At 35.4% G+C, this 24784-nt stretch overlaps 1 protein-coding gene across 1 annotated transcript in view; it reads left to right on the plus strand.

Moving 5' to 3' along the window:
• Nucleotides 1–24784, plus strand: part of LOC111057911 (nephrin) — a 383192-nt gene that overhangs the window by 184000 nt on the left and 174408 nt on the right. Inside the window, exon 2 of the mRNA XM_039425733.1 lies at nt 1279–1389. Coding sequence (XP_039281667.1) covers nt 1279–1389 — 111 coding nt within the window. The remainder of the gene's footprint in view (nt 1–1278; nt 1390–24784) is intronic.

Raw genomic sequence — 24784 nt, forward strand, 5'->3', positions numbered from 1 at the left:
TATGGAGAAATACCACAACATCAACCGTTGTTGATCAAACATACCACAATCAAATCATCAATCTAAGGTATAAATTTTAAAGAAAATCGTTGAAGCCGTTTTCGAGAAAACCTTTAAAAACATGTTTTTTTTAGTCACTATCCGCCTATTTTCTCAAGAATATTACGGAGCTCCTGAAATTTTCCCAGAAATGAGACTCATGTCAGTTGATAGGGCTTATGAATAGCTAACTATCCATGGTATAAATTTGAAGAAAATCGTTCGAGCAGTTTTCGAGAAAAACTTGAAAAACATGGTTTTTTAGTAACTATCCGCCATTTTGTCCGCCACCTTGAATTTAATTTTATTGAATTTCCTGTTGTCGGATCCTCATGGTATAAGGACCTTAAGTTGAAAATTTCAAGTCAATCGAGTAATTAGGAATGGAGTTATCGTGTTCACAGACATACACACACACACACACCACACACACACACCACACACACACACACACACACACACACACACACACACACACATACACACACTCACACACATACACACAAACAGACCAATACCCAGGGGACCAATGGACTCAGGGGACCTCGAAACGTATAGAAATTTAGAAATTGGGGTACCTCAATTTTTTTCGGAAAGCAATACTTTCCTTACCTATGGTAATAGGGCAAGGAAAGTAAAAACAGCCATAACTCCCTTGTTTTCGGGTATTTTTGAAAATGGGACCTACGCTTAACAGAATTTGGGGTCGCTGAATTCAAATCCGAATTCAAAATTCCTCTATCTGCATTATTGGACGATTTAGATTTTGGTGGAGAGGATAGCGTTTTGTTAGTAGGGCAGGCCGGGCTCGTGTTGCTTACTACTAGTGTGTAGCGATTTTGCTCCGAGTCGTTCAAGGACACGAGCCAACACAGGCCAAATCCGCGAGCCAAATCCGTAGGTGTTTAGGGCCATCTAAGTGCCCTACACACCTACGGATTTGGCGAACTGAAGGCAAACTACTGTAGGGCTAACTGAATATTCTTCCACTCGAGCATGATACTGGAACTATAAAACTGATGCTACTTCAACCTGAAACTATACTGGGTAAAATCCTATCCGTAACTATATTACTACTCGTAAACTATAAATGCAACTACTTAATTACTACTATAAACTATAAATGCAAGTTATTCCAAATTGCAACTGATGAATTTCTCTCTTGTTACAGTTCCTCCACTATATTAAATGCAAGTAATTTCATAATGCAACTAATGATTTTTTTTCTCTTTGTTACAGTTCCTCCTAATAAAATTGTGATATTGGACGAAACTGGAAAAGAAAGGTCGTCGGTCGTTGGTCCCTATGCTGAAGGGGCCAATCTGCGACTGCGCTGTCTTGTCTATGGAGGTGAGTCAAATGATGTCTATCAGGTGCTTGCCTATTTTTAGTAGACTTAAAACTATTCATTCAAGTGGGAGTTCAATACTCAACTAGTGTATAATCTCAACTTTAAAGATCAACTTGAAGTCAATACTTAGTTCGAGTAGACTTGAATATATATTTTATGACTGTGTTTCAAATAATTCTGAATAACATGAAATATGATTAGAACTACTCGTACTTCAGCTCCGCCTAAAATAAAGCATATTAAGAATATAATCCCATGGCATAGGGCGTTTTTGTAAGTTCAGTTTGATTTCTTCAACTTAAACTATGTAGCATTTTTTTTCTATGTGTCAAACTCAGATTGAATTTGTTTGGAACAATATCATCTCTCATTGCCACTCATACATTATAAATTATAAGAGTATTCGTGGGCTACAATAGATAGCTTCGATTCGTGGGCTTCGATAGAGTGATTCATTCCACATAACAAATTCGAGTTGAATTCCTCTAATATAGATACAGAACATCATATTATGTATTCTTCTTATTTCAAATCCAGAATAAATTTATTCAAAGCACCTAGTATCATGGAAGAGTTCGTATGGAACAGAAATTCTCAGCGATTTATATAAAACTAGCAAGAACCCGTGCTTCGCAAGGATCTATTCTAAAACTTGACAAAATGAAAACTTGACGTAATGAAATTTTGAAGAATTGAGAATAGGCCTATAACCATCCTTGGTTAATTAAGAATCTATAAGCAAAATTTCAAGTTAATTAGTCCAGTAGTTCAGACGTGATGATGCGTCAAACATAATTTTCCTATCCCGTACGTGCATAAGCCAGCTCTTTACTTAATATAATTATTATAGATATAGTTAACGACTGCAAGAGATAGGACTGTGGAACAGAATAGTGGTGAAACTATGATAGCGCCAGAAGTGTCTCAAACACAACAGTAGGTACTACATGAACTTTTTGAAAGTGATTTGAAAAAATGTTAAAACAACAGAACTGAATCCTTATCATTCTACCTTCATTTAGAGAGGCTTTTGTTTGAGCCAAATGGAAATCTATTTATAAAAAAATGAATGTCTGATTGTGTGTTTGTTTGTATGTTTGTTTGTTCCCTGTAGACTTGAAAAGTACTTGACATAACGGCATGAAACTTTGGGAATATGTTGTGTGAATATTGGGGATGGTTTCTGAACAGAAATTTTAATAGGGGGGCTAATAATAATTATTTATTAATACATTTTACAGACATATGTTTTCGAAATTTTCGGCCGAGCGGCTACTGAAGAACGAAAAGATGATCATGATTCAAGATCATATTGTGATAATATGATTTAGCATCTAAAGTTACCAGCTGTAATAAACATATCACCCTGTGATAAATTATTGTGTACTGGTATTAAAACGGTAGTTTGGAGTTGAAGTGTAGTCGATTGGTACCAGCTGTTGATAATGGTTCCTTAGAAGACCTATACAAATAATTATTATCACTCCCCTATCATTGAGAAACTGGAAAATGTTGAAAAAAATTATTCACCTAATGAAAGAGAGTATATATATATATATTATATATATATATATATATATATATATATATTGTATAGTATATATGTATAGTATTCATATCGCATTCATTAATTACTGAAGAATGAAAGAATAATTTACAGTTTTTTGAATTTAGCTTAGCTTATATTCATCCTAAAATGGAAAGAATATGGAATTCTGTGTGATTCATCGTACATCGCATATTTCCTGGACCATATATCGACAATCTACAGCTATGAAAACATTGAATATTTTTCTTTGAAACCCTGATGTAACCTTTTTTTTTAATTGAAAACTTTACTGATAGATATTACTACCAATTGATTGAGAAGAATAATATGTTTTCGGAATAATGAATGATGCATGACTAAGCACATAGGAAGTCCGTATTGAGATGTAAATGAACATGTTGATTGTCAGATAAATTTCATGATTCACCAAATAAAGTCAAGTGTAACATGAGATACATTGGCGGTGCGAAGTTCGCTGGGTAAGCTAGTTGTAAATTAAGCTTTATTATTAATAGACAACGCTGAAAAAGACAGGCTCAATCACCAGGAATACTATAAATCTGTCAGTTTGTCGGGGCTTAGCCTTTTAGTATAGGTAGAAGAAGAAGAAGAAGAAGAAGAAGAAGAAGAAGAAGAGAAGGAAGGAGAAGAGGAGTAAGAAGAAGAAGCAGTAGAAGAAGAAAAAAAAGAAGAAGAAGATAGATTATTATGTTGCTTTGGCCTGTGATCTGTATAAATGTCCTGTAACAACTAAAGGTGCGTCCACACATGCCGAACCGAACCTCGAACCGCGCAGCAAACCGTGCATTCCTCCGAACATCTTGCCTTTCAACGAACATGAGCATATGTTTCATAATGTTAAAAATCAGCTGTTAATCATTCGCCGTACCGTACTCCGAACCATTCGCCGTGCCGCTTGCCTCTGTTCTAACTGCTCGCCTCACCTCACTCAGAACGCTGAACTTTTCAGCCAATCAGAGCCCTCGATACAATTCGCCGTGCAGCTCGCTCCACAATATTTTGGCTATCCATCACAAGTGGAAAACATGAGAACATGAATACAGAAGTATGGGCAATTTTTTATTTGATTAAATTCATGTTTTGAAGAATTCATTGTTACGAATGATAAATTGATAGGAGCTTATAAATATTTTCTAATTCAAATGAAAAAACTTCTGAAAAAAATAATAATTGGATAAATACCAATATTGAATTATTGTTGATCAAGAACTCAGTACATCGACAATTCATTCAACTAATTCTGTATTGATGAAATTATAATAATTTTCTCTATTGATAATCAATTACATCAACTAATCATCAACTAACTGAAAAAAGTACTTCAATTTCCATGAATTTATTAATAGAATTATATAAATCTAAAGTGTAGGTCATATCTAAATTCACAAAGAGTTCGATTCTTGTTGGCAAGATAGATGTTATTCAATGCAGAAATCATTGTTATTTTACTAAAAGATAGGATAAAATGAATAGTTCTTTTTCAGGTGGAGTTTTGACAACCAACAAAACTCATTTTTCATTTGAAGAAATAATATCAAAAAGGTGCATAGGACTTTTTTGTTCAGCTTGCCAAAATACCCCTCATTTCAATATTAAAATTTTCGTCTGATTGTACAGTGAGTCAATCATTCTATCAAGGCTTGAATAATTTTGAAATTTTAATTAAATAAAAATGGTAGAGAATACAAAATGAAAACTTGACGTAATGAAATTTTGAAGAATTGAAAATAGGCCTATAATCATCCTTGGTTAATTAAGAATCTATAAGCAAAATTTCAAGTTAATTAGTCCAGTAGTTCAGACGTGATGATGCGTCAAACATAATTTCCCTATCCCGTACGTGCATAAGCCAGCTTTACTTTATATAATTATTATAGATAATAGTTAACGACTGCAAGAGATAGGACTGTGGAACAGAATAGTGGTGAAACTATGATAGCGCCAGAAATGTCTCGAACACAATAGTAGGTACTACATGAACTTTTTGAAAGTGATTTAAAAAAATGTTAAAACAACAGAACTGAATCCTTATCATTCTACCTTCATTTAGAGAGGCTTTTGTTTAAGCCGAATGGAAATCTATTTATAAAAAATTAATGTTTTTTTGTGTGTTTGTTCCCTGTAGACTTGAAAACTACTTGACATAACGGCATGAAACTTTGGGAATATGTTGTGTGAATACTGGGGATGGTTTCTGAACAGAATTTTAATAGGGGGGCTAATTTAGCATCTGAAGTTACCAGCTGTAATAAACACATCACCCTGTGATAAATTATTGTGTACTGGTATTAAAACGGTAGTTTGGAGTTGAAGTGTAGTTGATTGGTACCAGCTGTTGATAATGGTTCCTTAGAAGACCTATACAGATAATTATCACTCCCCTATCATTGAGAAACTGGTAAATGTTGAAAAAAATTATTCACCTAATGAAAGAGAGTATATATTTATTGTATACTATATATGTATAGTATTCATATTGCATTCATTAATTACTGAAGAATGAAAGAATAATTTACAATTTTTTGAATTTAGCTTAGCTTATATTCATCCTAGAATCGAAAGAATATGGAATCTCTTTGATTCATCGTACATCGCATATTTCCTGGACCATATATCGACAATCTACAGCTATGAAAACATTGAATATTTTTCTTTGAAACACTGATATAACCTTTTTTTTTAATTGAAAACTTTACTAATAGATATAACTACCAATTGATTGAGAAGAATAATATTTCTTCGGAATAATGAATGCTGCATGACTAAGCACATAGGAAGTCCGTATTGAGATGTAAATGAGCATGTTGATTGTCAGATAAATTTCATGATCCACCAAATAAAGTCACGTGTAACATGAGATACATTGGCGGTACGAAGTTCGCTGGGTAAGCTAGTCATTAAGCTTTATTATTAATAGACAACGCTGAAAAAGACAGGCTCAATCACCAGAATACTACAAATCTATGAGGGCACAGTAAGCCATTACTTTTGAGTAGTTTAATTACTTCCATTATGGACACTAGATACATTATGGACAATCAATACGTATGAAATTTATTAGCTACCGTACAGAATAAAAAATTTTTGATTGCAGTGACCCCGACTACTGTATTATGAATAATCATTCGGATCAATATGAGGAATTACTCGCATCTCTCATCAACTCGTATTTTTATTCACAAAATATTAACCAAAAATATATATATATATTAAGTTATATTTAATAAACTCACGGCTAGTACTTAATTTTGTCTTTTTCTGGCCGTGCTACAAATAAATGTAGGTATATGTTTGACATTTTGTTTCTGTAATCTTGTTGTCTATTAAAAAGTTTCCAATGTGGTTTTTGATGACAATAAAATTTTAATTTGAAAAAAGAATTATCAACAAACTCCTAACCAAAGAAAACCTTTGTGCTCTGTTCTAATCGGAGTGTATGAGACTCCATATACAGCTGATAGAAGGCGCAAACCGAACTGGCCAAGCATACAACAATGGAACAAACACGTGGCAAGCTCGCGCTCTCAATCGATGCAAAATCAATTCATCAGCTAATTGATGAAATTGTTTTAAAGCTTTACAATGATTACAACATATGTTATGTGCCAATTATCTCAGTTCCATATGGAGTTCACCTTACCATATGCTTACTTAATAGGATCCATTTTCATCCTTTGAAATCCTATCTCAAAATCCGAAGAAGAAGAAGAAGAAGAAGAAGAGAGAAGAAGAAGAAGAAGAAGAAGAAGAAGAAGAAGAAGAAGAAGAAGAAGAAGAAAAGAAGAAGAAGAAAAGAAGAAGAAGAAGAAGAAGAAGAAGAAGAAGAAGAAGAAGAGAAGAAGAAGAAGAGAAGAAGAAGAAGAAGAAGAAAAGAAGAAGAGAAGAAGAAGAAGAAGAAGAAGAAAAGAAGAAGAAGAAGAGAAGAAGAAGAAGAAGAAAAGAAGAAGAAGAAGAAGAAGAAAAAGAAGAAAAAGGAGAAGGAGAAGAAAAAATAGAAGAAGAAGATAGATTATTATGTTGCTTTGGCCTGTGATCTGTATAAATGTCCTGTAACAACTAAAGGTGCGTCCACACATGCCGAACCGAACCTCGAACCGCGCAGCAAACCGTGCATTCCTCCGAACATCTTGCCTTTAACGAACATGAGCATTATTATGTTCCATAATGTTAAAAATCAGCTGTTATTCATTCGCCGTACCGTACTCCGAACCATTCGCCGTGCCGCTTGCCTCTGTTCTAACTGCTCGCCTCACCTCACTCCGAACGCTGAACTTTTCACCCAATCAGAGCCCTCGATTACAATTCGCCGTGCAGCTCGCTCCACAATATTTTGGCTATCCATCACAAGTGGAAAACATGCGAACATGAATACAGAAGTATGAGCAATTTTTTATTCGATTAAATTCATGTTTTGGAGAATTCATTGTTACGAATGATAAATTGATAGGAGCTTATAATATTCTCTGATTCAAATGAAATAACTTCTGAAAAAAATAATGATTGGATAAATACCAGTATTGAATTATTGTTGACCAAGAACTCAGTACATCGACAATTCATTCAACTATTTCTGTATTGATAAAATTATAATTTTTTTCTCTATTGATAATCAATTTCATCAACTAACTGAAAAAGTACTTCAATTTCCATGAATTTATTAATAGAACTATATAAATCTAAAGTGTAGGTCTTATCTAAATTCACAAGAGTTTGATTCTTGTTGGAAAGAAAGATGTTATTCAACGCAGAAATCATTGTTATTTTACTAAAATATAGGATAAAATGAATAGTTCTCTTTCAGGGGAGTCTTGACAACCCACAAAACTCATTTTTCATTCGAAGAAATAATATCAAAAAGGTGCATAGGACCTTACTTTTTTGTTCAGCTTGCCAAATACCCCTCATTTCAATATTAAAATTTTCGACTGACTGTACAGTGAGTCAATCATTCTATCAAGGCTTGAATAATTTTAAAATTTTGATTAAATGAAAATGGTAGAGAATAATTATCATGTAGATATCAACACCTTTATTTAAAGACATATTAACTGCATGCGTTTTCATATTGCCGATACAGTATTGATAAAACTGTAGACGTTTATTTAGCAGTCTCAAAAAACTGTTCTAGCTGAAAAATTAATAATACATGCCACGTGTAGGCTTATATATTGCATCAGGAAAGCGAAGTTCAAAACTATGGTTTTCCTAAACATATGTTTTTGAGATAATTTCTTTGATGCAGCTGTTTCACATTCACCATTATAAATTATACAGAGTTTGTGAAAATAAAAATATCCATTGATTACCAAAGCAATACTATTATTATATCAATGATAATAATTAATTATCAAAACAATATTTCTATTATATTAATAATAAATTATTAAACATATTTATCAATTATCAGAACAATATTATTGAGGTTGAGTGGAGTCAGGTAGAAAGCAATAATAGAACAGATGTTCTTTTTTGAATTTCTATCATATTATTTTGTTATTTCCAATGATTACAACATATGTTAGAATATCACATGTCAATAAATAAATTATCTCATTTCCATATGGCACTCACCTTACCATGTTCATAACCTTACTTAATAGGATCCTTTTTAATCCTTTGAAACCCTTAGAGGCAAAATATCTCAAAATCCGTTCTTAGTGCGCGTCTAGCATGTTTGAAGAATATTTGTGCTAAGTTTCAAGTCTGCAGGACAATTAGTTTGAGCTGTAGTGTGATTTTACATCAAAATTTTCGAAAAATGCCCTCTCCTGCACCCCCCTGTGCTCCTGATCGAAGTTCTTCTGCATAGATCTAATTTCTTTTCGTCGCTGAACAAAAAAGTTCCTCATGACTTTGCTGTGCAATGAGCGGTTAAAAAGTACAAAATTTTGGGGGGGCCCCTGTTCCCTCAGGGGGCAAATTTCTGAAAATCCTTTCTTAGTGGATGTTTTCAGGCTACCATAAATAATCGTGCAAAATTTCAAGTTTTTAGGCTCAGTAATTTGGGCTGTGGTGTGATTTCAGTCTGTCGGGGCTTAGCCTTTTATAAGTATATAGATATATATATATAATATATATATATATATATATATATATATATATATATATAGAGAAGATTGGTTGATATTTACAATTTATCCCTAGAACATATTTGTTATGATATAACTTTTCTTTTATAACATAGTTCAAACACAAGTTATAACAATTGTAATAACATAACAAATGACATAACATTTTGTTTGTTACATATCATTCGAAATGGTTGATATTAAATCTGCTCTCATAGCAAAGTATCAAAGTATTTTCATTACATAATTATAAATGCATTCTCATCCCATGCAGACTTTAGTGATAATTGAATAATATATATTGGGAAGGGGTGCACTGCATTGGTAATCTTTGAAAATTATACCCCTGTCACCTGGTACCCAGCCTCTTGGAAGTTGTGGTTACAATATTAGAGCCCTAATCTGCCGCTAATGTAGCACTCCATTTTCATTTAGCAGACTATCTGAGACAAATCCTACGAAACAAAAGTTTTTTTCAGTGATAGGAACACTTTTCGGAATATGCCTGGTAGCTTTCATGTGGATGCGGGTGCGTGTGTTCTGCTTCACAATATAGGGCAGCTTAAAAAACAAAACCGCCACGGAATTTCATTCCACTTATCGATGCAAATGGCTTGTTTTGCAAAGCCACAAGGCTTCAAGTGTATTCAAGCAATGGCTGGAAAACACCAGGGGGCCTGTGCTTTTCGTTCAGGCCTCCAATTGTTCAGTATTCATATTTTGTGTACATTAGTGTGGCCTACTACACCTTCCCGAATTTCATGTACAAAAACATTATGCAACTCCGTTTTTCGTTACTCTTAATGGCCTCCAACCCTCGCAAAACAAAAGGCGGGGATAAAATTAGTCCCCGATCCGAATAGAAGTGTTCGCAAATTTTTTACATTGTCGTGGACTCATAGTATCGAGTGAAGCAAGTACCAAATTAATTGTCATGCACCTTTTCACAAAACATTCTCCTGATTTCTTATGAGATTCCTGAACATTCTAGGATTTCTTATGAGATTTTACATCCAATTTTTTTTACGCTCTTCCTTATTTAATTAAGATACACACCAACAAACTACAACTTGTACAATATTGATTCATCGATTTCAATAATAGATGATTCTCATATCTTATACACTATTTGAACTCACATTGAACTTGTACTATTGACAATGAATAGAAATTTAAGTTTTATATAAAATTCATGATGATTGTAATTCACCTGGTCCGATGAGATTGGCCAACAGCATCTCATCTGAGATTGTCTAGTAACAAATCAAGATATTTCAATATTATCTATCATGATTGTTTAATAATTATTATTGAACGAAAATACAAATTAATTGCTGTAATTCACCCCGACGACTTTTGCTACTGCAAATATTGACAACGGGGTAAACAGGTAGATGGAAATTCGATGAGGACTACTCATACAGCGTAGTAGAAGTCTTCGGGATTAATTACAGAATTTAATTCGGCTTTTCGTTTAATAATAATTATTAATTCATTAGCATTTGAATAATTGCAATACCTCAGTAATTTCCATCTGTATAATATTGTTTAAATTTACACAAGAATAATATTTGTCTTAATCTATGCTTCCTATTAGATGATTTTTTCTTCATCGAAGCTTCTCCAATGCTGAGCTCTCGTATCACCGCCGAATAATCGTGATGTTTGTAATTTCATTGAGTTGAGAAGTTTTCTAGAAAACACGGTCATCAATTTGGTGAAAAGGAATCGAATTCACAGTGCTCTCTCCTATTTTCGATAATGCAATGAGCGCGATTCTTTGCTCACAAGAGCACACATCTAAATGAGTTTTATTTTGGCCACTTTTTTTGAAAACAAAACTATAACTCTTCGACCAATGCCATGTGCTGAGAAAGAGACTTCATTGAGAGCCGTTAGTGTCCGAGCTTTCTCATAAATCAAATCCCCGAGAATACAATTCTAGTTTAATTTCCTTATTTCCAGTGTGGGTTAATGTATATAAGTGGATTATGAAAATACCATTCATCATTTTCAATAGTTTTCAATCGAATTCGTAGATGAGTTGCTTCCTTCAAAATACAAGTAAATTTCGCAGATTTGATAATAATAATGTTCCCATGTGGGTAACAAAGGTTCAGTTTGATATGAGGTACAACGTTCTAAAAAATCACAGTAGTTGTTTTTTCCATGTGGTCATAGATTCAACTATAGCCTAAATTCAACTATTTATCATGGACTATAGTTCTCTTGTATGATGGAGTCTATATCTATCAAATGAACTTTCAGCATTGCTATTCAAACAAGCGCCCATTGAACATTTTTGATTTGTTCCAATCGTATTCTAAGCTTTCATCAAATTCCACAAAATGTTATAAAACTATGCAAAATTTCAAATCTTACTCTTAAGAATCATGAATCATAAATGTGAGACCTTGAATTTTGGTGAAACTTCTTATGTCGTCAAGAGACAAGATAGTTGACTTATAAGTCGATTTGATGAAAATTAGCCTACTGAACGTGATTACCATTTCATTTTTTTTTCATCGAAATTATATTCAAGTACGTTAATGGTACGAAGATTTTCATGGGCCTCAATTATTTTAATAGTCTTGCAGTCATTGTTCTCAATCAAAAATGGGAATAAAACAATTATGATTGAGGAGAAATACCACAATATCTATGTTCATAGTGTAAATTTTACAATTATGATTACTTTATTGACCATTATTATGGAACTAATGCAGCAAATATATTGTAAAATGGATGTATAGAAAAAGCATACTCGCATTGATTGCTTTCTCTCAATAAAATTAACTATACATTCCCAATCATTGTATGATCTACTCAAACTGTGAAGCATTTCACAAAGCTCGATTGTTACCTCACTCGAATGATTCAATAGGAACCATTCTCTCACACAATCGTTGACAGACAGGAAGGCTGTGGTGATCATGATCATACTCGAATATTTGAAAAATCAATGGAGACACTTCTATAACATTTTTCCATTTAATATGATTCTCAGGTATTATGAAGAACTCGAAAACCCTGTCAACAATTACATGTTATTAGCCAATGTAAAGTAAGCCTTCTGGAATGATCACATGAGAGCAGCTGGTGGCTCACTGATAGAATAGCAGAGCGTTGTTTAAAACTTCAATCACTGGTATCAGCCTATTACAGCTTATGGTGTTTGGCTAAGCTCCATAACAGAGTTCAGTCAGTCTGCCAGTCTGCATATGGCATACTTGGAAAAAAAGCCAGTACTGGAAATTTAGGTCAGAGGTTGGTGATGGGGGCAGGGTTAGGTACTCAGATGGTGTGAATAGGTTTCCGATAAAAACGTGTGTAATGATTTTTTGTTTCTGTTTTCAGTTCAATTCGAAATTTTTGGAAAAACATAGACATTAATAAGCCTATTTTCAATAAACTGTGAAATGACCTATGATTTCTGTTCTATTCTTAGCTTGAATGTTTAGTAGCATTTACATCAAATTTATCGAGTCACTACAGATATTTTAGTGACGTGTACTTTTTCGAATCAGTTTTTTATTATGTTTGTTCAACTAGTTATATCGAACTTCAGTTATAAGCTTATTAAGAATGAGCTGTCAAATCGAATTTTCCCATTCCGATCTCAGATCTATTCGAATTAATGTATATAGTCCATACATTCTATTCCCATACATGATCATTGATATGAACTGAAAAGCTACGAGTTTTGAGGACTATCTCGCATTCAGATTCTATTTTTGAGTATCCACATATTGTTGGGAGATTTTCAACATCATTCTGCTAAACGAAATACACTTGTTCGATTATTAGCTTTGCTTGATCTTTTTTTGTAACAAACACATTGGAACACTCCTATTAGCAATAAGCTTCAAAATGACTGGCTTTAAACAGTTAAAGCGGGCATTTAGTACGGCCGCTTTCAGTTCTAATGAAGCCAATTGAGGCTGGCTATTCATAGCTTATGATTGGCTGGCGAAAGGTATATATGGCGGATGATTGGCCATATAGCGGCACACAATAGCACTCAATTGACACAATTACCTTGATGCTAACGTGTAAATATGATTGACAATTCTGCTCGTCAAGCCACAATGATAATGTATGCTGCCCACGTTGTCAGAGCAGAGTCTGACCGTTTATTCAAAGAGACCCAGAAGGGCTTCATCATTTCAGTGGTAGTGGATGTGAGGCATTGGAGGGTGTCAATGATTGATGCGTCACCACTCATAAATTCAGTATCTTTTGGATGCAATATTCAAGGGGATTTATAATATTATAGATGCTGGTTCTCGTAGTTCTCGTAATTTATTTATTGAGAAAATTGGATTATGAGAATTTGAGATGAGTGAATATTCTGGGATTATTATTAAACTGAAAACGTGATTAAGTTTTGAAAGGTGTTCTAGTCAGTGAGTTAAATTACTTAACGGCTGCGTTCGGTACATGCATTTCAAGTAAATGACTATATAGTCAACCGCACGAATTTATACATTCGTTATTCAATGGTCACATTGAGATGTAATGGAGGTCTTTATCAGAATTCGATTGGTTTGGTTTCAATAATCAATGAATTGATGATTATGTATGCTTTGCCCTGTTATATTTTTCGGAAATCCTGGAAATCTTCCATTTGAAAACTAGAATAATGTTGGGTTCGAGACTGATGTCGGGTTTCAGAGAAATATATTCATTTCAACTCATCTGAAGGGAACTGATCCATTACTCACTTTGAAAAAAATGTTCTCAAGTTTTCTGATTCAATGCTGGAACAAATCGATATGTTATTGACATGAATAGATTTATTTATAAATACATTTATTAATGCTATTGAAACTCAAAAGTAGATATTTTGGGATGATATTGTACACATTCCAACATTACTGTGGAGAGAATTGTACTGTTATTGACATACACTATAACATCCTCCTTCATTATTTCAAACTAACATAAGTTCGTCGTGTAAGCCTTATTTTTTATTTCATGAAGTTTCCTAGATTTCTTAGTGGAATATTTATATGGATCAAAAATATATATAGATCATTCATAATGAAACTTTGAATTATATCAATTTCTATTCCTTTTGGTTTTTCTGAATTCCAATATTCTTTAAAATATTCTGCTGTTTCATCTCATTGTTGAAACACCATATAATCCTTGATTACTGCGAGTAATAAACTGTTACACTCGGATATAATTCAGATTCAATCTCAACCTTATTTTGAGCATAACTTTGATAATTGCTTCCACCAAAATCTCTCTCGTATGATCAGCAAATTTCGAAGTAGAATGTGGGTTGAAGGAACGACCTTCTATATAGCAAGCTGAGCTGGAAGAACGCATAAAGTATGCACGATCAAAAGCCATAAACACGTTTGAGGAACGCGAAGCAACATTAATTCAATTTTCCGTATTAGTGTAGAGAAGTGAAAATGTTGTCTCGAAAATTGCATCAGAGGTTGCGCCCGTGTTTTTATGTTCTATTAGGAAATGCCGGGCCGATCATTTCCCACAGGGCAGGGTACATTATATTGCGTCGGAGGTTTAGGGCTTTCGGACAAGTTGCAAAAACAGGGTCTAGAGGAGAACGGGCAGTCTTTCAACCACCGGTTACCGTCTCGGCGCATGTATTATTTATCTCTCTTAAATGTTGGACAGTGCTCGGTGTGTTTACACAACATAGCCGTGAGGCAGTTGACGAGAAACACTGAGCTCATGATCGCGCCTTATCCGCTGCCTCTTTTGTAGCCAGATCACACCCTATTCACCCTATTTGGAAGGTGCTACCACTATAAAACTGAATGTCTTTTCCTTGATCGCTATCTTCTTTTTCCTCAACTCCATGGATTTTTTTTTCTTATCGTCATCTAGTTCCACTCATTCATCGTTTCGTTTTTTTTTCATACGACTCTGATTCTTAAACTCTTTCTGACCCTCCCATTCAAATGTTCCCTCTATTTCTAAAATTTTTCTCCATCGAACCAGCTACTCATGCCTCTATCAATCTCCATCTTATTCGTATTCGCGAAGACAAAGACAATGCTGTGTGACAAATATTCAACTCCAATGGAATGAAATTGATTGAATGAAATAAATTTGCAAGGCTTTTAGCATTGCAATAGCAGTTTGCCATCACTGATTATAGATTTTATTTCTTATCTTTTCCTCATTATCCATAATATATAACCACTTCTTCTAGACTATTAGTAATTGTCTCCCCTTTTTTCCTCTCAGACTGTAACTACACCTCTGAAGTTACAAATATACGGCTGAAAAAAGGTTTTAGTTTAAGCCTCACATTTCAATGACAAAAATGAAATTTAGGTTGAATGGCTAACGTCATTTGGCATATCAAGGAAATGATCATAGGTCTCATGCTTCAGAAGGAAATATTGAAATATATACGAGTTTATACGAGTATATAGCGAGTTTAATTTACAGCACAAGCCGTCTCTCGCATCCCACTGGCATCCTTCAATGAATGAATATTCATGTCAGTATCATCTTCAATATCTCAGAATAAAGTCGATCAAATACCAACTTCACATCAATCTATCAAACCGTCTTTCCTAATTAAGAGTAGGTGAGTGTCATCTCTTACAATAATGATATTTTTGAATGATTTCCGTTGAAGAGGAACAATTCTATATTATTTTTTAATTCTCAGGATATTGTAGATAATATATGGTTCTTCATGTCTTTCATGACTCTCAATCATTATTCCTATGAATACTGAACAAAGTTTTGAGCTTTATAAGAAATTGAAACTTGAGATATTACAGTAGAAAATGTATGAGAAAGCAGACTTGTCTTGGAAATCAGAGTAATAACTATGCTTCTGCTAATAAGATTCCTTGAATTGAAAGTAGGTGAATGTCATCTCAAACAATGTTGATGAATCAGATGGGACGCAATCACGGGAGACACAATAACTAATTATCTCATAAAATCAAGAACAAGTTCTATTATGTATTGTTCAATAAAGCAGAGAATTAAAAGTAGGTGAATGTCATCTCTAATCATGATAATATTCAAGACATAATCACTAATTATTTCCTGGAATCAAGGACAGTTCGTTTATTATCTTCAGGAGCTGAAAATACTAAGCTGTGAACTGTAAACGAACGAATCCCATCGTTCGAAGAATCGACCAATCTTCGTCGCTTCCAAACCCCACTGAAAATGCGACAGAGCGCGCTTAATGAGAAAATATCTGAATGTAATGATAAATGCAAGTTAACTGATACAGAATGGGTGGGGGAAAGGGAAGGAAGAGAAGAACAAACGTCCCAACCGAGAAACGAAAACATTACTTGTGGAACAATTTAGGTAATGGCGCAGCCAGCCATACTGCAGAACAGGCTTACGAGAAGAAGAAAATTCTACTGGAATTAAGAGACCTAATAATAATAATGCAGAACATTATAAATGTATGTTGGAAATGGAACGGGAATTCTTTCCTTGGCTGGTTACAAGGGAAAACAAGGCAGTCGAGAAAGCTGCAGTAAACCGATGATATATATACGGGGTAATTAATTTTCCAAGATGGCTGAGCGGCGACTAACGTTCCCTACAAGAAGAGTATCAGCTGAAACAAGCCAAATGCGTCTGAGTAGCTACGTGAACTAGAATAGTTTATCTAATAAACATACTCTTGGGATTTCATTCACTTGTCTGCTCAACCTGTTTCCTTTCCGTAGTATTTTCTGCAAATCCGTGTCAGTTTGTTCAATCTAGTTTCCAGTTTGTATCAGAATATATTCTTTCTCCAGTGTGAAACGCCCCGGGAAAATGTTGGTGGGAGCTGGCTTACACTATAAATAATCTATTTCATACATCATACCATCCATTTCAATAATATTTCATGTCATAATATTATCCTCAATACATCTACATCAAGGATATCAAACCGCAACTGTTGATTCTTGAAAAAACATTCATTCCATCGATCGACAATAATGATTTCCATAGAAAATCGAGTCTCTTCTTACTACTACAACTGTTCCATTATGATTTCCATGAAGCCTCTCTCAATTCCAATTTCAAAATGGAATAATACTTGATAATACTCAAATTACCATTCACTCCATACTTTTCTCCAAAATCCAGAATCATCCCATCTTAGAATTGAAATTGAGAAAGGCTTCATGGAAATCATGGAACAGTTGTAGTAGAAGTGAGGTCAGCATGAGAAGAGACACGATTTTCTATGAAAAGCGAAAAAAAAATTATTTGGAAACAAGTCGATTTTCACATTGCCAATCTATGATAAGTCTAATAATAAGCTCTATGGTAAGTGGAAATATAATATCAACTACTCTGCATAGTAGTAGTTATCACGTTAATGAGTACATTTTATGGAATTATATGTAGTGAGTTCCAATTCTAATGAGGTATCACTGTGATATCATAGCCACTTTCAGTAAATCACGGTTCATCACAAGTGCCAGGAAATAAGTTCTTTGGAGTAGATTTGAATAGGTTGATAGAAATAAGCAGTAAAAAGAATGAAAAGCTTAAAGGAGCGAATGGAATCCGAACCTAAATATTCAATCTTGAATTATTATAGATGAGCAAATTGAGCTGAAGACCTCAGCTCACTTGGGCCTGCATACAAATACTCGGTTTAAACGGAGAAATTGTTTATTGTTTTTGAAGGGACGGATTCAAGGATCCAAAGGTTCAAAGAACCCCACACGCCATTCGAAGCTTATTGTATTCCCAAGTAGTATGTTAGTTAGGCAAACCAATACCTATGTCCTTTACAAGAACCAGGAGTTTTTTCCTATACTAACATTCATTGCCTGACTCTTGAAAAAACATTCATTCCATCGATCGAAAATAATAACTTCCATAGCAATCCTTGTCGCAATGAAAAACGATGCTGACTTCTCGAGCACTATTCTTGAAGTGGTGGGTGGAAAGATCAACGGGAAGGATGAAGGAGGGGTGAGGGAGAGAGGTTATCTTGCCTCTTTGGGAGAGGGGGAAGGGGAGGAAAGCGCAAACTAATCAGCCCACAATCAAGGCTGCCGATCCTCCGTGAATCCACCATCTCCGCCCGCCTTGGAATGCCCCATTTCCAAGAACATAAACTCAAAAAAAACTAAAATTTAAAAGTAAAAGAAAAACAAAACAACATGCACTGAACGGTAGGAAAGGAAAAACAAAGGGAAAAAGGAATAGGAAAGGAAAACGGAAAACTTGGGGTGTGGGTTGAACTAATAGGGAAGTATGGGGGCAAGCTTCCTAACTGGCCTAACATACTCACCAGAGTTAGTTTTCACGTGAGCTGAGCGCACAACACCCTTAGCATCACTTATGATTTGGGTGACTCTACCTAATGGGTAAGATAAGGGCGATGAATTGTCCTCTTCAATCCATACTAACTGCCCTACCTGAAGGTTTGTGTCACTCTCAAACCACTTATTCTTCTGTTGAAGAGTGTGGAGGTATTCACTCTCCCACCTCTTCCACAATCTCTGAGTGAAGCGATTAACCTTTTCCCAACGAGACAGTCTGTGCTCGTTGACATCACTCACGTCAATTTCAGGAACCGCCAACAGAGGGCGATGAACAAGGAAATGTCCGGGAGTCAGCGCCTCGTAGTCATCAGGAGATGAAGAGAGCGCATACAACGGTCTCGAATTGAGTATCGCCTCAATTTTCACCAACAGAGTGGAAAGCTCAACAATAGTTAGGACCGAATTTCCCACTTCACGAAACAAATGGAATTTCACATTTTTAATATTAGACTCACAGATTCCATTCATGAAAGGAGCATGTGGAATATTAAAACGAAATTGGATGCTTTTAGATGACATCGCATCACAGACGTTGGATTGATTTTCTGATGATCTGAGAAATTCAATAATTTTCTTCAATTGTCGCGCAGCACCTTTGAAATTCGTCCCTTGATCACAGAATATTTCTTTAGGCAATCCACGCCTAGAAACAAAACGATGGAGAGTGTTAATAAACTCTTCGGATGAAAGACTTGTAAGCACCTCAATGTGACAAGCTTTTGTTGCCAGACAGACAAACAGTGCAAAGTATGCCTTGTATGTACGAGCTTTGGGCCGAATACTCTCTTTGACGGTGAAAGGACCAGCTAGATCGACCGCAGCCTTCAGGAAGGGAGCACTGGGAACAACACGAGAGCTGGGAAGATCACCCATGACGGGAGCAACAGGAGTTGCATTGAATAAACGGCAACGAGTACAATTGAAAATCACATTTCTGATAACACTGTGTGCTCCAACAATCCAAAAATAACGCTGAATAAGAGCACGCACTATTCTTGGTCCAGCATGAAGATGAGGAATATGATAATACTCAATGAGGAGTTTAGTAAAATGACTATCTTCATGTATCAAACAAGGATGCTTGGCTTCATATCCTAAAGCACTATTAACCAATCTGCCACCAACACGAATCACACCATCACAATCCAAGAATACAGACAATTTTTGGAAACTCTTATCACAAGGTTTACCCTCTTTCGATAGGTCGAGTTCACGATTGAAATGACACTTTTGAACAATTTTAACACAATAAATTTGTGCACATTTCAACTCTTGAACACTAATTGCGCCTGATTTACGACAGACACCACTAATTGATGCTTTACAGTTATTCACGAAACGTAAAACATAAGCACAGGAACGTAACAATCTCATGTATGAGGAGAAACGTGTTATCTGAATAACAGCAGTCTCTTCAGTGATATTCAAAACAACACCTTTATTTTGTTTCACATCAGGCAGAATTTCAGTAGCAGGGTAAGTCATAGATGACAATGGCCAACATGACAACGAATTAGAACACCACGTTGGAGCATTGAACCAATCTTGCGAATTGCACAAGTTTTGGGGAGAAATGCCTCTTGAACCAACATCGGCAATATTGAAATCAGTACCAATGTGGTTCCAATCAGAAATATTAGTCAACTCTAATATTCTCACAACACGATTTGCAACAAACGTTTGCAACTTGTAAGGAGGTATATGCAACAAAGATAAAACAATAGTTGAATCTTCTTTGTAGGTCCTTCCTTTGTAGGGGTGGCCAAGTTGCCTCTAGGGCGCCTGACCACTTTTGATTCAGCCTCTTGACCCACATTTGTGCCTGGTTTTTCACACATCACTGGTCTCTTGGGTTTTTTCTTTTTGCCTCTCCAAGACTTCGCAGAGTCAGAAGCCTCACCTCTCCCAAGAATTTTTGCCTGAATGGCCGCCTTTCATTTAGCAGTGGTGAATTTTGGCCTCTCCAGCCACAAACTCGTGACCTACGTGAGTTCCACTTCTGGCCTTTTTGTAGGTCCTTCCGCTGTGAGAGGGGACGCCAAACTGCCTCTAGGGCGCCCGGCGGCCGCCACCCTCAACTCAGCCTCTTGACCCACATCTGTGCCTGGAGTTTCGCCCATCTCTGGTCTCTCGGGTTTTTCTTTTTTCCCCTCCGAAACTGCCCTGATGAGGCAGATCCCATGGGTTTGAAGGCAAGGCAACTTCTGAAGTGGCCTTCAGGTCCATTTTTGTCGCCTCCTACGACAAGCATGGATACTATATGGGTGAATTCTGGTTTTCAACACATTCTTGAGTACTCCCCCAACCCAAAGGGGGCGAACGGAGAAATCTCAGGTGTTCATTTAATACCAGTATGGAACACATTATGATAAATGCAATCATACCCATAAGTTAACGTGTTTTAGCGTTAAACGTAGTGTTAGCATATGTCCTTGAGCAACTCGAACTATATCGTTGGAGAATTACAGTTTAAAAGAAGTTTGTTACCGTATAGACACATTCTACTCAACATAATTATCAAAACAAAATAAACGACTCTAGTGGAATAAGAAATGTTCTTGATAGAAACGAATACGTTTGTCATAGAAACATATTCGAACTTTCAAGATTTGTTTTAGTCTCTACAATTCAGGAATCACTTCCAGTTCTCTCAACGTATTTGTTGATTCCCTCAATTCAGTTCTCTTGGAACGTTAAGTGCTTAGTGTTTATATTTTCAGCCACAGTGTGTATATATTTCTGTCGTATTATTTTTCTCAATCACAATACAGCACATACCATAAATTTCCAATTCTTGTCAAGAAGCACCAAACCCGCTTGCCATCCTAAACCAATTCGTTCATATTTTGCAGGATCCGAGCGAGCAAAATCCATTAATACACATCAATATGGATTTTGGATTATTTGCTGATGAAATAGAGTAGAATAAACGATGCAGGGTCGGAAACGAGAATGAATTACGTTTGACTTGGCCGAATGTACAGAGTTCAACACGTGTGCTGCCGTCTTATCTACATACATTATAGCAGTATTTCACGTTTATTGCCTATGTTGCTACACCACAGGTTGAGAATCCCTGACGTGTAGGTTTGCAGCATCCCTTACTTGCCACTCACTCTTTCTCTTCGTTGGTATATTTCTCTCTCTCTTCAACCGCCTACACTCTTCTCCGCGTTCTAACAAAACTTTGCAACGTCTATTCTCTGAAGACAAACAACGATACCACTGTATTTTTCTTAATTACCGCACTAAATTCACTCCTTTTTCCTTGTGCCGTCTCTTCTGTTTCGCTTTCTTCTTTGGCTCGTTTCGCGCTGCTCCTTCATTCCCCTCGCACTCATCAACATTCATCCTTCCTTCTTCTCTCTCTCTGTCCAACTGCACAGGAGAGCGAGTCAAGACCATTTGTTTCTCATAATTGGCGGCCCTGATTGAAAAATGGTTCTCACAGCTCGAGAACATTCTGTTCGTCCTCTTTCTCCGCCATTTTCTTTTGCCAGCCAGCTATTTTTTATTCTTTTTTGTCGGCTACTTCTCTGCTGCAAGAAAGCTCTCTAGAAGTGAACGCTACTTCTCCGCTAATTATAATCTCCGATAAATTTCGTCTGAATCATTTACTCTAAACAAAAGCAGTAACTTGCATCTGGGTTATTTTCACAAATTACGGCAGTGCTCGCTATTTCTCGCCTGTAACGTATTTTTAAGTGAATTCCCATGTTGATGACTGTTATTTGTGTGCAAAACTAATTTCTGGAGACGTTATTATCACGTAGTTTCTGAATGCTGACTTCTTTGGTCTTATACTCGCTATTCAACGTGGTGAAATTCATCACTTCAGATTGATAAAAGATAAGTTGCAGTGAACATTAGGAATCCATCACTAGATTAAAATATCAATAATGAAAAATATGAAGGATTATCTGCTGGACATTCAATCAGTTTTCCCCTACTAGCAAACTCATTATTAATTTCTCCTAAGTGGAACTTATGAAGAACCTCACTTGAATGAACTCAAGTGATATCAAAATGTTTGGAATCGTCCAATATGCATGTGCTTGATTAATTTGTTTGATTAATAAATCATAGAATCTGATGAGGTTTTTACTAGTTCCTTACTGTAAATCACCAATCATTTGTTATAATTATGATTCTCCTATCCCAATGATCCCCAATAATCGAAGTTTTTTCCTAAATGATTTACATGGATAATTTCCACTCGTCATTCTTGAAATAATTCGATCACTTATTTACACCAAGATTCAGCTGAGTTCAAGCAAATTCTCTTGAGTTTAAGTTCGATCAGGATACTTTGTACAAAGAGAAGAATAAACTACATCATGAATATAACTCCATAACTCCTAGTAAAATATGAATTTGGGAAGATCTTTGCGAAATTTTTCAATGTGAGTCTTGGAATGGGTGGGATCAATCAATTCAGTCTCCAAGTAAGTGCAATTGCGTCCTTTGATCCTCGGCTATCAGCTCCTTATTAGGTCGCGTATTCCTTTTCAATTCAGAATAAGGCAGAGCTAGAAATAAATTTAAATTCTAATTATGTTGGTGAATGAAGTGCAATAAAGGACAATGAGAACATCAGTATGTTGATAGAGAGATGAACTGCTGCATTAGAATGCTTCCAAATCGAGCCAATGATGTGTCATGTATGTGACACATGCTAAACGATGAGTGACTCAATCTATTCATGTCAAACCCGAAATAGAAATGTGATAGATACAAGATTCCTAGTGGGTGAATCGAGACAGAAAGAACCCCTTCCATGTGAGAACTGAACGCTCCAAGACTTGTCTCACTACTTGATACTCAACATTGAGTGTTTGATGAACTATACAAATTTTCAAGGATATTTCGACTACATTTTCAAAGAATAAGTCAACGCTTCAATATCCAGTGCACAGTACAGACATGTAGCCTATTTTCAGCTCAGATTGTGTAGATGTTCAAATTATCGACATTCATAAATGTTGAGATTGAATTTAAAGGTGTCCCATTAAAAGTGTAACAGCCAGAGAACATGAATTCTACTGAAAATTTGCAGCGAAAGATGTCTATTAAAATTTCCTGATATCGATTTTAGTTTTAAAGATCTATCGGTTTTTGTGAAAACGTCAATAGCTAGGAAACTGACAGTCTAATTACGAAAAAATGATTGGAAATGGAGAGATATTTGAAATAAGACTGATACAATGTGTTCCTATTTTGAAGATTTTTAACTTTTTATGAGCCCTGAAAGTTGAAATGATTTCATTCGTCGAGTTCAAAGCTAAATTCCATACATTTTGAACACTCATAGAAAGTTCAAAAACGTCAAACAATGAAACAATAGAGTGCTATTAGAAATAAATCCCTTCCTCTTTTAAAACATATCCTTAGAACTGAATTTTATTAATTTTTAATGTTATGTATTTTGTAATGTTATAACTTAGAATGTTATTGGAAATTCCTTCCTCTCTTCAACCATATCCTTAGAACTGAACTTTTACCAATATTTTTCTAGTTATTGACGTTTTTGAAAAATATAGAAAAATCTATGGATTGCGAAAACCAAGGTTGAAAATTAAGATTTGGTTAAACCAAGGTTAAACCAATTAAACTGGTTAGTTTTTGTTGAAAATTTCATGTGTTATATGGTCTTCGTTTGTCACACGTTTCGTAGGACACTGCATATGTTAATTCTTCAATAACAATGTTTCTTACAAGAGATGGTTGGAGAATTTTAAAATTCATCAGTGCTCGTATCGTGTGTTTGATGAGTCTGTTTTTTGGCTTCTGATTAAAGATTTACAAACTTTTTTCCGGATCTGAACATAATCTTTTGGCATAATCCCAATTATTATTAATTATGGGAATTTTGGTTCAAAATTTTTATTTTTATCAAAAGATCCAATCATCACTATAAAAGATACTGATCATGAGCATCAATCAATTTGTTTCAGAGTTGTGCTGTTATTTGCTTTTGTGGAAGTGTTACAAATTATCCCAAAAAAAGTGAAAAATTACTGTCAGATTCACTCCTGGGATAAAATTCAGCGGTGGAAATATAGATATATTTCCCAGAAACAAGCTCCACTTTCCACAGCTACTTTCAATCGACAAGGTTTTTGGGAGTGTGTGATCACCAGCAGCAGAAACTCGCCGAAACTGACCAACTTTTAACTGACAGTGTGCCATCAATGAAGTTGCTAATGACCGAAGGTTGCTAACGAGGTGCCGGCTGTTGGATGTGGTCGACAAGTGACTTTGAGCGAAATTGGAGGCAACGACATGACGTCATCATGTACCACACCGGGTGAAACGAGTTGTCCATTTTCTGTTTCTGGGTCGGTCTGCCTCGAGGTGAAAATATAAATAGGATCCAGTTGAAAATGCGGCTACCCGAATGGGATAGGCTATAGTAAAATCCCCGTTCAACTGTCAGTAATCCTCATTAATAAACACC

This window comes from Nilaparvata lugens, chromosome 4, assembly GCF_014356525.2.
Source record: "Nilaparvata lugens isolate BPH chromosome 4, ASM1435652v1, whole genome shotgun sequence".
Taxonomy (NCBI): Eukaryota; Metazoa; Arthropoda; class Insecta; order Hemiptera; family Delphacidae; genus Nilaparvata; species Nilaparvata lugens.